We start from the raw sequence: 13,719 nt of genomic DNA, 5'->3' as shown, positions 1-13,719 counted from the left end.
TTTTAGTATAAATACCTGGGGTCAGCCATGCAAAGCAAACGTGAAGAAGTGAAGTAGAGAGGTGACGAAGAGATTGCAGGCAGGGAAAAGCAGGTGGAGATGAGTGTCACAAGTGTAAAGAGTGAAAGGGAAGATTTGCAAGATGGTAATGAGACCTGAGTGAGAGCTATGATATATGATTTGAAGATGGTGGTACTTCCAAAAAGACGTGAGACAAAATTAGAGAGGCAAGCCTGAGATGGTCTGGACATGCACAAAGGATGCTGAAGATGGAGATGAAGATGAAGACCACAGACAAGGCTTATAGATGGAGTGAAGGAGGACATGCAGAGGGTTGGTGTGACAGAGGAGGATGGTAAGGACAGGGTGAGATGAAGGCTGATGATCCGCTGTGGCGACAAGTAAAGCAGCCAAAAGAAGAAGAAAGGAGGTCACATAAACCCATAAACAAATCTATTTGCTTGGCTGATGTATGAACTTTTTAGTAGAGCCGCTTTATTCACACGTTAAAAGAGTCAATAAAAACAAATATTCATTAAATCCTTATGCTGCTTATAACACTCATTTCTCATGTTATATCTCATGTTTTAACTTGTCGCTGTCACCTGTTTGTGCATCCTCATATTCAAGTTTTAAACATTCAAACTATGCTAAGTAGTGTCCAGCTGTTACTCAGGAGGTTTTTTGGATTATCTAACAGTAGGTGGTTCAATCCCTGGCACCTCGAGTGCACAAAGTGTCCTTGGGCAAAATACCAAACCCCACATTGCTCCTGATGCATCCATCCGAGTGTAAGTGTGTGTATGTGATATTTAGAACGTGCTGTATGAATGTGTCAGTGAGTAGGTGAATGTAGCTTATAATAATTGCTGTTCAGTGGATAAGTGTTTTATAAGTACCAGTTCATTTACTATTCACTGAAAATGAAATGTACAATGAACGCAAGGCTGCATTCAGTCTGAATCTGTATTCACAACATGTGGGAGTAGCTCCACAGGGTCTTTAAGATGAATGAGGAAGGACACCTGCATTCCCTGCGACTTGTCCAATCCAATTGCATCCTGATCCACATGGCTTTGGATGTTGTCCTTCTCTAACTCTGATGGAAAGTGCTGTAAAGAAGCATGTGGTTGTGGAGAGTTTGGTGGCAGCTGACACCTCAAAATGTGTGAACTACCAGGACTCAGGGAACAATCAGGCACCGGTCGACTTGCTGACACAAAGGATCCATTGCGCTGTGGCACTGTGGCGATGGAAAAATTGTCTTCTCGAGGATCCAGCACAGCTAGTCACTGTCCACAGCATACAGTCTCTGTCCCCATTCTCCAGCTGCCCACCTTCCTCTTTAGCTCTGCCTGCACCTGCACCCAAAGAGGACGATAACTTATTTAAGAATTAATGTTCTTTTTCATAAAGCTTCTTGCAGTTTAGATGTAAACTTAAAGCCCATTTGTTGTGATGTCGTTAAAATTATACTGTTATGGATGCAAATCCTGCAACAGAACATTTAGAGTAAAAAATAAAAGAATACAGAAACAATAATGCCTGTTTTTTTAAATGTGATGTTGTTGCACCCTGACAACTGTAAATGTCCCATCAGCCCTAAGAACAACATCTCAACATTAAAAATATACACTTTTACACCTATGGTTTAAGTACTTTGTTATTTACAAAATCACTTATGGATAACAGTTATTAGCACCTTCTGAGAAAGAAATGAAACAACAAACCTCTTTATTGCCAAAGCAGTAGAGCACAGCCACGAGAAATCCCTGGAGAGACCAGTTCATAAAAATAGTCTAGTTTAGTTTGAGCAAGATGTTCTTTACTTAATGAATCAATTAGATCACATCTAGGCAGCTTTTCTGTTCTTTTTTTTCAGTGACAAACATAAATTGATCAGCCACAACATTAAAGTCTCTGACATGTGTTCAGAATTACAATGATCACATTGTCACAGCTTTGTCACAGCACACCTTTGGCGACTCACCACCAGTGTACTCCCTGACTTCTCATGTAATGCTGTGTGAAAGGCAAAGAGAGGACTCAAAATAACTCAAAACTCAGCTTTAACACAGAGCACAGCTGGAGTAAACTAACTGAACCACTAATGCTCCTGTCTGACTAACTAACAGACAGTCGCACACACAACATGAGAAGCAGTATGATGACAACATGACAGGGAAGCAAGGGAGACTGAGGGCTTAAATACACAGAATAACGAGAGGATGGGCAACGGGTGGAAACACAGCTGGAACAAATCCGACTAATGAAACGGGAAGCAAAACTGAACATAATGCACATGAGACGAGGAACTGTCAAAGTAAAACAGGAAGTGACACACACAGTGAGACTCACAAGGACGTGAGCTTGACTTAGGACAGGGGATAAACAGACATGGAAATACATGACAGACTTGGGAGACAAAACACAGACTGGACATGAAAAAAGGAACAGACATGAAATAAAGCAAAACTAGAAGATAACTAAAACTCAAAGAACATCAACAAACATAAAAACTAAACATAACCATCTCATAAGTCCAAACAAACTCAAAAACCTGGGCCAAAGACTCAGGACCACGACACTGAGGTGCCTCCCTGAGGTGAACAAAGCGTCCTGTCACACCATAAAAAAACTCCACTCAAGCATCCAGGGAAGTCTGATCATCAGAGGGTCAAAGTGGAGCAGCAGGGAAGTATCATGCACTTGGTTTTAACGTCATGGCTGATCAGTGTGCCTGCAAAACCAGCGGTCACTCACAAGTTCTTGCCTACCTGAAAGGAACTGATAAAAAGTGTGAAGAACACTTTGATGTAGCGCAGAACGCCTGTCGTCTGCTCATCTGTAGCAAAGACGAAAATCACCTCATGAATTCCAAACAGAGGAATGAGGGTAAGAGTTGCCTTGGCGAGCCTAAAAAAATGCAAATAAAACAGATAGGTAACTTGTCCCACTGCAGAACTATGATCTGTCTATCTCTGATCCACCTCACTAAACAAATGTTGAGAAAACTTGCCGAAGTTTGTAATCGGGGTAATGAGTTGGGTTGCTGGCTCGCAATTTGGAAAATATGACCTTCAGGATCTTCATGAAAATCAGAAAATTTATCTGTTGATCAGAAAATCATAATATCTATTGTTATTTATTCAGATGTATATAATGCAAAGTACTATGAGCCATGCAATATAAACGCACACTTCTGGGGCTATTTGCAGAAATCATCTTACAAGTGAAGCTAAAAGAACCGGGAAACGAATAATCCACCAGTAGTTCATATTCTCATTGACAGCCCAACACCTAAGAAAAAAAGGTAGATAGTTGTCACCATCCCTTCTCCATAGTGATCTGTCACATGGGGACACTTCTACACACTCACTTACTCTTTGTTTTCTTTCAACATCTTCACCACCACCCAGGGAACAACGAACAACAGTGGAGTTCCTAATGTGAAAGCATCAGAGATCACCAGGTTCAGTACTGCAGGTTTCAAGAATAAGTTTAAGAATGAAATAGCATGGTGTGTACATGTTTCCATGGTATCCATATTATAAAAGCTCTCCTGCTGATGCAGAGCGTGCTTTGTCCTTTGAGTGCTCAGGTAAAGGCAGCGCTAAAGAGGAGCAGAGGCGTCGTGGTGACACATTTCTATTGTTCTGCAACATGTCAGCTTAAAGTACTGCCATGATGAGGTGCTCTTTGACAAAAAGCAGATTTAACCCCTTGAATGTATGCTTTTTTTTTATGAAGAGATGGAACTCACCCCAACCGAGATAGATGTAAAGTAGGTATTTGTTGCTGTCAATGAAGACTGAAGCAATAAGCACTGAGTACAGATAAATAGCCTCTCCAAAGAACCAATAATGATTGGCCAGGACACAGTACTGCATGATCACCTGTGCTATCCTGCAACCAACAGCAGCCTAAAAGAAATAATAAAAAAAACCCATAAAAAATACAAATTGCATATCAAAGGTCTTTGCATGGCACTTGTAAAATTCCTAAAACGTGCTATTTTTTTACAAAATAGTTAGCAAATTAACCACCTATTTCCATGGGAGTGGTCTTTAAACATGCTTTACGTAATTATCTGAATGCACTAGCGTCACACCGTGCGACTTACACACTGATCTATTACCAAATAACATAAATAAATAATTAACAGTGAATTTCAAGACGTACCTGATGACTGAGCATCTCACTCACATCAGTCGGCTTCATGATTTCTCTTCCCCAGTGATGTTCCAACATTGTGTCTTTAACAATGACCGCTACAGCTCGCAGGATGAAGGACAGGAAGAGGTTAGCGTGAATGTAGTTTCTGGTGCAATGCAGTCTCCTGCCAAGGAACATAGAGTAATACAATTTTAAATTGCCTGGATTTAAAAACATGTTGTGGATTCTGGTGCTTTTAAAAAATTATCAGACTTACAAAGGAACACAATTTATAACTATTGTGCTTTTAGATTCTTGGATTAAGCCATGCTTAGGAACTTAGCAGCAGTCACTGAGTTAGGAAATACAAGTTTCAGCATGTTGAGCAGACTTTTTACAAACTTATTATGTTTTGTGGAGTTTTATTTGACAGTATAGGAAAAAAAACAGGATTTCCACATCTATCAGAGAGCTTACCTAAAGCTTAGAAGAACGATGAGAGCTGTTATAAGCGTGAAGAGGGACAAGGAATAGCCAACAGTGTACAGCATCTTGAAGCTCACCATTAACTGTTTGAACCACAGCTGTAAAGACAAATTGTCACTTTTAGTAAGTCGTAAAATTACTTAAAGTGAAATGATAATGATATGTTGTAGTGTGTCATGTTTAGCAGGTCGTCATAGGTTGCATTTACCCAAGTTTTAAAAATAAATTCTTTGGATGCAGTTTTTTCACATTTTAGTTTTTTCCAGGACTGAATGTTTTTTTTATATTCCTGTTTTTTCGGTGGCTAATGTGCATTTTGTATAGGTATTTATGACTTTGATGTATTCTTGTTTGTACAAAGAACTTGTGTAACCCCTTATGCTCTTGTACACAACTGTGTTATTATTAATATTATTAATAAAACAAGCCTAGAGGTGACTGTTGCTGTGATTTAGTGCCATACAAATAGATACTTTATTGTTCCACAAGGCAAATTGTCAGGAATGAGTTGAGTTGTTTACTCATGGAGACCTGTGTGTGATAAGAAATGACCACAGTTTTAACACACACTGAGCACTAAACAAAAGAAACTATGTTTCCCCACAGAGGAAAAAAAAAGAAAAAAAACCTACTTTGTTGCCATACCTCCTGAGACGCAACCTCTTTTTCCTCCTCACATTGTGTCATATCCCTCCACACCTGTCCGTTGTCCTCTCTCTCCCAGTGGCCATCATATCCACATCGCCTACGCACAACACCCTGGGACACTGGATGAAACAGTTAGTCCTTCAGTCAACACCTGCCTAGTACCAATTAAGGGAAACTGGGAGCTCAAGCACGCAGAGGCAAGCTAAATCACTGCTCACGGAAAAGAAACATAAAGATGCATAATGTTCATGATTGATGAACACAGGAAAAAAAACCTGAAGGACTTAAAGCTACTATATAAAAACCCATAGTTTATTCTGTCCTGGAAGTCACTGCAACTCTTCCAGAAAGAAGAAGAAGAAAAAGAAGAAGAAGCAGAACCCAGATATGAACATGATCCAGAAACACTGCTGTCTTCTCTGGGCCAAAGTGCATTTAAAATGGAAAGCAGCAACGTGTAAAACTGTTCTGTGTTCAAATGAATTGAAATTAAAAAAATCTAAAATTCTTTTTCATGGATGCAATTCATTTGGACTAAAGAGATTAGGAAGATATTTTTCTCCCAGTAACAGGTCTCCACAGTCCTCAGACGTTTATGGATTGTTGTTAAAAGAACGAGGATGGTATGAACGGTAAATGAAAATAAATATCGGCCCAGCCCAAGTTTTTTTAGATTTTTTTTTCTTGGTTTAAACATTTTAATTTTTTCTTGTGTTCTATGTGGAAAACATGGATTTATGAGATATGTAAATCATTTTGCATATCTCATATATATTTACTATTTACACAGCATCCAAACATTTTTGAAATCAGGTTTGTAGATGATCAGCATAACTTCTATTTGCAGCTGGCTTAGCTCTGACAGGATGTGCACCATCTCCTGTTTTCCAGTTAAGCTCTCACTGCCAACACTTAGTGCATGCTTTACTTTTATTTTAGTGTCAGCAGTGAGGATCAAAATGTACAATTAAATGTAAGATTGGTTATCCACAGCAAAATCTCACTGACCAGTAATAACTGAGATCCAGAAGAGACTGGCAGCTACTGAAAGGGAAAAAGGACAAACTGACAGACATTTCAGTTTTTTGTTGTTACCTTTGTCATACCAGGGCAGGTAGAAAGGGCATGAGATGTTGATCATAACACCAGCAGGAGTGTCTGGCCAGCAGGCATACCTGTCAAACGTCCGGTTACAGAACAAGCCCGCTGGAAGGCCAAACAAAAAGCAACTTAGGAGAAAACCCCAGGTTTGATTTAACATTTCAATAACTCCTTTGCTATTTCCATCACTTGCCATATTTCCTCTACCACGCAGTTGCTTACTTTGAGGCAGTGACTCATTTCTTATCGTCCTGAAACAGTCTTCTTTGTACTGAACCCACTTTCGATAAGTCTCCTCCAGAACTTTACCGTTCACCTTTTCAACCTGTAATGAAATTTCAACATATAAAAACACTATTCAGAACATGATGTCAAAGAGGAGATCTCGCTCTATCATGGGTTACTCGCTCTCAGGCTCAGACCTTCACTTTAAACCTTTTGTTTATGAAGGGAAAACCAGAAGAGCTAAACCGGCTTGTTTCACGAAGAGGATTAATTGAAGAGATGTATCAATCTTCTTTGACTATTTTCACTAGCTAACCTTTAGAGGATGAAGGAACAGCAGGCAGGTCAGCACTATAAAGTTGTGAGTAACGTCCATCGCTGCAGACTTGTTCTTCTTTATCTGCAAAATTGAGAGGAGGCAGTGAAGTACAATAATTGTGACGGATGGAAGTAAGTTGTTAGAAAGTGGTTAAGATCATAGTGTAAAAACATTTAAGAGAGTGATTTTTCATCCATGAATTGAACTTTAATGGCCATAACTTTTCTAAAGCACTCCAGTAACTTCAAAATGGATCTGAGCTATTACAGCTCCAAAAGCACCGACCGTCGGCACCTTTTGTCCTGCAGTCCTGGATATTTTTAATTCATTCAGTTTGATTCGACCAATTTTGCTCAAGTTTAATCGTTTCTGATGGTACTAAAATATATAAATGGGGTGGCACATGGGAGGTCTGGCATAACGTCAGAGGGGAAATCATAAAATTCTATCACAAACAAAAATCAAACAAAAGCTATTGAGAATGGCTTGAAAGTTGAGTGAGGTGTAATGACTTTAATGTGCACAGACCTCCGCCTCCATCAGCACACAGGACTCTTAGCCTTAACAATATAACCACTGCATTGAAGCACAATAGTTAACGGTGAGGTAGCAGAGCTTTTAAAACAAAGTCTGTCATGGTCCTGGGCCTTGGACCCAGTGTTTTCTGTTTGTGGACTATTATATAATGTTTAACTTAGCTCTTAGTTTGTTTATTGATTACTGCAATGTCAAATTTGGCAGTATCTTGAGTCTCTGTTCTTTATTTAAGTTCATGTTTTTTTGTTATATGTATTTATTCTGTTTAGGGTTATTTTTGTACTGAACTCTTATATCTTATCATTTACAGGAGGTAAATCTGTTAATGGAGAATTAGCCTGAACAAACAAATAAAAGATCAAGATGACTCAATGGCAACATGATGTTTTTGGTGTGTTTTCAGCCTGATGGCTAGGCTAATCATTTGTCTTTGTGGTTTTCAGGATGCCACCATTTGGGTGTGCAAACGAGAGCAAAGGATCTCCACTCTCTCCCACTCTTCCATCACTTCGATCTTCTCGTGTTCGAGTGGTTTCTGGTCTTCCAACAATCGCTTCTTTGTATTTTTACATTTCCTTCTTTTTCTCATGAATTCCTATTTTTCTCCTCTCAAGTGTTTTTGCATAATTCACATCCTTCTTTGCACTCAGCTCATCAACTTACTCTTTTTGGGACCTCCAACCTTGCTGAGTTTCCCGATTGTCACCTTGTTCTTGTCTAGTTTGATGCACATATCTGCTCTTTCAGCTAGCAGGCTTTGCAAGGTTTAGTTCGCTCTTTACGTGTCCTGTTTAACTAAAAATTCTCAGCCTGTTTCGCTTTAAGGGCCTCTCGCAGGTCAGTCAGCTCATGATTCATAGTTTGTGGATCAGTGCTCAACAATCTTGTTGTAGCTCTATGATAGTTAATTTTGCCCTTTTCACCGGGAAATGAAGCTACCTCGAAGTTCAAAGCAGTCAATACTTTTGTCCTCTGAAGTTGCCTACAGTAAAATGAGGTTTTGTTGCGAATACAGATACTTGTTCACAGATGTGTCGGGTAGATTTGTTCTGGTAGTGTGAAAAATGCTGAAACTAAGAGAGATCAGAGCTCTAACAATCATTTTAGCAGGTAATAAAAATGAAGAAAAAAAAATCTCAATCACAAGATGACTTCATTGTAAACACTGTGCACATACTCATTCAAAATCAGACTTATATATATATATATATATATATATATATACTTTTATACTGTATGTATTTTTTGTTTTGTTTTTTAATCTCATTATCAGCCTTTGACCAGACAGCAATTTAAATTGTACAATAACCCAAGAAATGCTTTTCCTCTTTAAGGTTTGACTTTCTTAAAGAAAATAATGCTGACTGGCGACCTGTCCAGAGTATACCCCGCCTCTCTACCCCTGTGCTGTGTCACATGGCTAAAGGTTAACCCACAGGTGCTACTGCACAGGAACTCCATTATTAGCAAAAGCCTCTCAGGGGGCTCTGTGTCTCAATCATCTGTGGGAGGTCCACCTTAGGCTGAAAACACTGATTTGATTTCTGTCTCCTGGCAGGCGGCATTTCTGAATCATCCCCTGCAGCAGCGTGAAGCATCACATGGGGCTTGGTTTCTTTCTAACCTGCCCCATGTGTGTGGAGTTTTCTCTGGTCTGTCACTCACGTAGTGATAAAAAAAAAAATCCAAAGAAAACTACAACATAAAGACAGTAATGCGATTCTTGTAAACAACTGGAGCCAGGGACTTGCTAAGTGTGGCCATGGTTACCTCAGACTTGACTCATGACACCCCTCTGGCCACCCCACTCAACCAATGGTAAAGGCGATTAGGGAGTTAGGCACATACTTATTGAACTGGAGTCATGTGTAGTAAAATAGCAGTGGTGCATTTCTTTCTTTCTTTGGTTAGTTCAAATATTTTTCAGTGGTTTTTGTTCCCATGCATGGCAGTTTAACTGTAATAATCCTGTGAGATGTGCTGGCTATTTATCAAGTCTAACTCGGGCAAACTGTGCATCTGCGTGAAAGTCATGGCTTCAAAAGCAAATGAGAAGATTAACAGAAAAAAATTATTTGAACTAAACAGTGGAGGGAGAAAAAAAGCATTTAGGGGACATAGTTGTCCTTGCTACCCCGATATCAGCAATCATCTCAGACAGACTCCACTATTAAAAAACTGTCTGCCTCCAGCACTGCAAAGATAAACACAGCACAGCATTTCCCTCACAAATGTTTCTTTCCAAGTGTGGGATCTCTGTGCTTGTTCCAGCTTTTTAAACCCCAATCCAAAATAAGTTTATCCTAAACTGCTCATTAAACCAGATGAAAACTAACCTTCTAACGTTGTGTGGTTTCACTGAAGGACTGCTATGAAGGGATACACAGCAGCTGTGCGTCTTCCTATCAAGATTAATACATTTTTACCAGGAACACAAAGATGAATAAAACTATTAGAGCAAGAAACTCAAAACGTCATACCTTCATGGGTATGAAGTCTTAAACACATCACACTTTTTATACTTGCAAAGATAATGCTTATAAGCTGCAGTCAATCAACAATGAAGCTATAATTTTTAAAGCAAGCATGAACTTTTTTTTTAATCTCTCGATTTTTCAACAATGGAATTTCCCTTAAAAATGCGACGCTACGTTAGTAAATAAAAATGGTTAATCGAGTCCTGCAGCATATTTATGCAGTAGGCTAACACTTTTATTTTTATATAAAGAAATAACAACAGTATTTTGGGAGATCTGTGGAACAGCTCTAACAGGTTATGGAAAACAAAGAAAACATGTATTTACTTACAGCTTTTACGTCCTTTGGAAATGAACTGCTGCTGCTCTCAGATGCGGTGTGGAGATGTTTGGTCCTGAGCGTGTGTGGAAGAGACTGCACCTTGAAGCTCCACGGAGTAATCTGTGATGCCCTGCCCACCATCTGCCTTTGAATGTACCGATTTCTCCTTTGGTGTTATTTTTAGAATATAGCTATGTGTTAGTTTCCTCAAATTGTTTGCAAAATTTTAGTTTTCTTGCTATCAAGGCATCCACTATTTAAATGTACATTAAGTGAAACTATCAAATCTTTTGAGTAGTGTGTAGTCTTAGTTATACGTAATTCTTACATTTCTGTCTTTATTTTGGTCGATGCATATAATATAAGCATGGAGCAGGGGTGTGTCAAGAGTAGTGGCAGGGGTGGCAGTGGCCCCAATGATGCTTCCCCTACTTGTACAATACCCCCCCCCCCCCTTTTTTATGTATTTTTTGCCAACTGGTTGATGTCAGAAAATAAACATTTTTTCCATAGTGACTTACAACTGCTGAGGGTGTCACTGACCGTGTCTCGGACTGGATGAACAAATATTGAAATATTGCCATGTTACGCTGCTTTCTGCTTCTGCACACTTTATTTTTGCAAACAAATATTGAGTTTTTGCCAAACCATTTATTTAAAAGCTTTAGTTATTTAATTCAATTCTAACACAAGCCAATACTTAAACCAATACTTAAAAATGGTGCTTTTTTCAAAATGAGCTACTAGCTAATGTGATTAGCTATCACAATAGTAAAAAAGCATTATTTGTTTGTTAACCACCAGTTTGCTTAGTATTAATAAGTTTCATCCCCCTAAAATCTGTTATAATTGTCCTCTTGTTGGCCTCATCAGAATGATTAGTTTCAACCTTGTAGTTAAAAACATGGTTTTAGTCCAGCATGGAGCAGAAGAGACTTACAAATCTTCCCGTAATGAATACCTTAACAGACATTTTGAGCACTGTGAGTGCACCTCATTTATTGAGAATTCATTTACTACCTAAACCTCTGAACACAGAGTCACATTTGGAGTATTATATTTGTGCACCCAGATGAATGTAACCCTTCAGGCCTTTGTAAGCTGCTGCTGAGCGGTTTAACATTATCATTAAGCAGAAATTTCACAATGCTATCTTTGCTACAAAACTGACTGTTGAATGCTGTGCGAATTTGGTTTTTTTAAACCTGGTGAAAATATACATATGCATTTGAATAGGCTCTAGTTTTCTGTATGCACATAGGGTTATTGTTTGTCTTGACAGCTGTGCGTTTAGAGATTTTGTTGTTGCAGGACTGGCATGCTTCTCTATGGTTTCATAATAAATTTCCTCACCTGTGTGTGTGCCTGACATGTGCTCCCTGCCACAATGGAGAGGTTTATTGTTTATTGTGACATTTATTATTATTCTTGCCTCCTGTGGACAGCGGGCTCTGGTAATCACAATACTGACATACTTTGCAGAGCTATGCTAGAATGTGACAAGACAAATGAAAAGCTAACACTTTACAGCTTTTTGTTGTTCTTTTAACATTACTGCTCATTATATTATCATTGCGCAGGTTGTATAATGTATTTACCAAAGCTTTCTATTGCCATATAACTACACATACTTATCCTTAGAGCTTACTTTGAACCCACATACGGCATGCTGCACAGTAGCCATGATGGTTGTCTCTTTCAGTGAAGGTCAGTGCTTTATTGGACTCTGAATGCTGGCAGATGTTGAAGTTTCTGACAAATTGAACCAGGATCATTTTTAGACATAGATAAGCTCTGTGGTCACCAAGCGTGGTAAGATCCCTGGTGAGGGTATGAGTAACTCTGTATGAGCATGTGTTCTGAGCTGTAGTCACGTATCAGTGAGTAAGTAAGTTTACAACTTATATAAAATATATATAATCAGTTTTACACTTTGTACTTCTAAATATTAGAGTAACATTTAAATAAGGGCTCTTATTTTCCTATCAGATAATGAGTTTCACAAATCATTCAAGTCTGTGTATATTAATTGTATTATGTGTTATATAAATACATTGTCAGCTATAGAAAGCCTTTGTTTGAAAGCCTGACTGTTAGAGTTGTCCCTAACTGGAAAAGGGTTGTAGTTTGTTGTTATCTATCATCCACCTGCCCTTACTCAGAGTTTTCATCTGATTTCTCTGTCTTTTTTATCTGGTTTAGTGCTCAGTTCAGATAAAATAATAGCAGCTGATGATTATAACATTCATCTAGATGCTGAAAGCAAGAGCCTTAACAGTGCATTTATTCTATTATTAGACTCAATTGGTTTCTCTCAAAATGTGAATGAGCGCACACAGCACTGTGATCACACTCTGGAAATTGCACATATGGCATAGAAATTAAACATTTAACAGTATTCTCTATAAAGCCTGTTTTGTCTGATCATTTCTTAATGACATTTAAATTTACAGTAATTGATGGCACAGCCCGACCTGTCCAGGGTGTACCCTGCCTCTCGCCCTAAAATAGCTGGGAGAGGCTCCATCCATTCATTCTGGGATGAATGATTAATTAAGCAGTAATACATAAGCAGGAATACATTTCATTACAGGAGATGTAATCTTCAACACCACGTGCCAACAGATCAGAAATGCTTGACTCACTGGTGTAACTCACCAATGTCCACCTTAAAGTAAATCACCAGCAAGCTGGAAAAAGCATTACCTCACAACTACATTCATTACACTTTATAAGTCTTTTTGAAATTTGGGCTTAACAAGCGTTGAGAGATTTGTTTTTTTTAAATTCTTATTTAGACGCCTCATCTTGTCTATTGCTGAGTTACGCAGATACAGTTTTGATGATGGTACAAAACATGCACTCTTTAATTATGAAAATAAATATTAAATCACATACTGAGTCATAAATAGCCATAAGTAAGAGTTTTAGAAACACAGGTGGATAGCGTGAAACTCTAACACACACAAGAAGAAAACAAACCAGCCATAGACGGATGATGAGACCATGACAGCTATGAGCTTTCATGACTGTTCTCTGTTAAAAAAAGAAGAAGAAATGATTACACTGACATGATCCCACGAGATAAACAACGCTAAAGGTTGCCTGAGCACGACCTCTCTGAGAGCATTTTGGCATCTTTTCATATCTTTGATTCTGTTGCCTGTTTTTCCCCCTTTTGATGTAATTTCGAAATGCCTGTCTGAATTGTCATCTTTGTGTTGAGGAAAGATGAAAAGAGAGTAGGCTGTTCAGTTAGAATACCGATAATAATTTTGCACTTTTCAATGCCGAACACGAACACGGAGCTCCGGGGACAAAAGGAAAATGTTGCCTCTTGTGGGGTTCAGCTTTATAATCTGAGTAGAAGATGACACTGACCTTTTAAAAAACTCTCGACCCTTTACTCAGACTCAAGAATCAGACTCATGAGCTCTTTAATGGAGCTA

At 38.7% G+C, this 13,719-nt stretch overlaps 1 protein-coding gene across 2 annotated transcripts; it reads right to left on the bottom strand.

The window, feature by feature from the left end:
• Positions 1 to 67: 67 nt before the first annotated feature.
• On the bottom strand, positions 68 to 10,369 carry LOC116319829 (glucagon receptor-like). 2 transcript variants are annotated; one of them, XM_039616685.1, is made up of 14 exons: positions 10,280 to 10,369; positions 6,932 to 7,015; positions 6,627 to 6,715; positions 6,385 to 6,518; positions 5,287 to 5,408; positions 4,633 to 4,739; positions 4,183 to 4,339; positions 3,764 to 3,923; positions 3,384 to 3,444; positions 3,231 to 3,300; positions 3,020 to 3,111; positions 2,778 to 2,916; positions 1,731 to 1,772; positions 68 to 1,361 (listed from the first exon to the last, which is right to left on the bottom strand). In XM_039616685.1, exons 2-14 carry the CDS (start codon positions 6,989 to 6,991, stop codon positions 1,290 to 1,292), a joined length of 1,305 nt encoding a protein of 434 aa, XP_039472619.1. In that variant the 5' UTR covers positions 6,992 to 7,015; positions 10,280 to 10,369; the 3' UTR covers positions 68 to 1,289. The 2 variants fall into 2 exon arrangements, 1 of the variants encoding a protein (XP_039472619.1); XR_005614133.1 differs by lacking the exons at positions 2,778 to 2,916; positions 3,020 to 3,111; positions 3,231 to 3,300; ... (7 more) ...; positions 6,932 to 7,015; positions 10,280 to 10,369 and adding an exon at positions 1,977 to 2,165 and having other exon boundaries at positions 1,297 to 1,361.
• Between the last annotated feature and the right edge of the window lie 3,350 nt (positions 10,370 to 13,719).

This window comes from Oreochromis aureus, linkage group 8, assembly GCF_013358895.1.
Source record: "Oreochromis aureus strain Israel breed Guangdong linkage group 8, ZZ_aureus, whole genome shotgun sequence".
NCBI lineage: Eukaryota > Metazoa > Chordata > Actinopteri > Cichliformes > Cichlidae > Oreochromis > Oreochromis aureus.
Note: the sequence above shows the minus strand (reverse complement) of the source record. Positions and strands in the feature narration are given on the sequence as shown.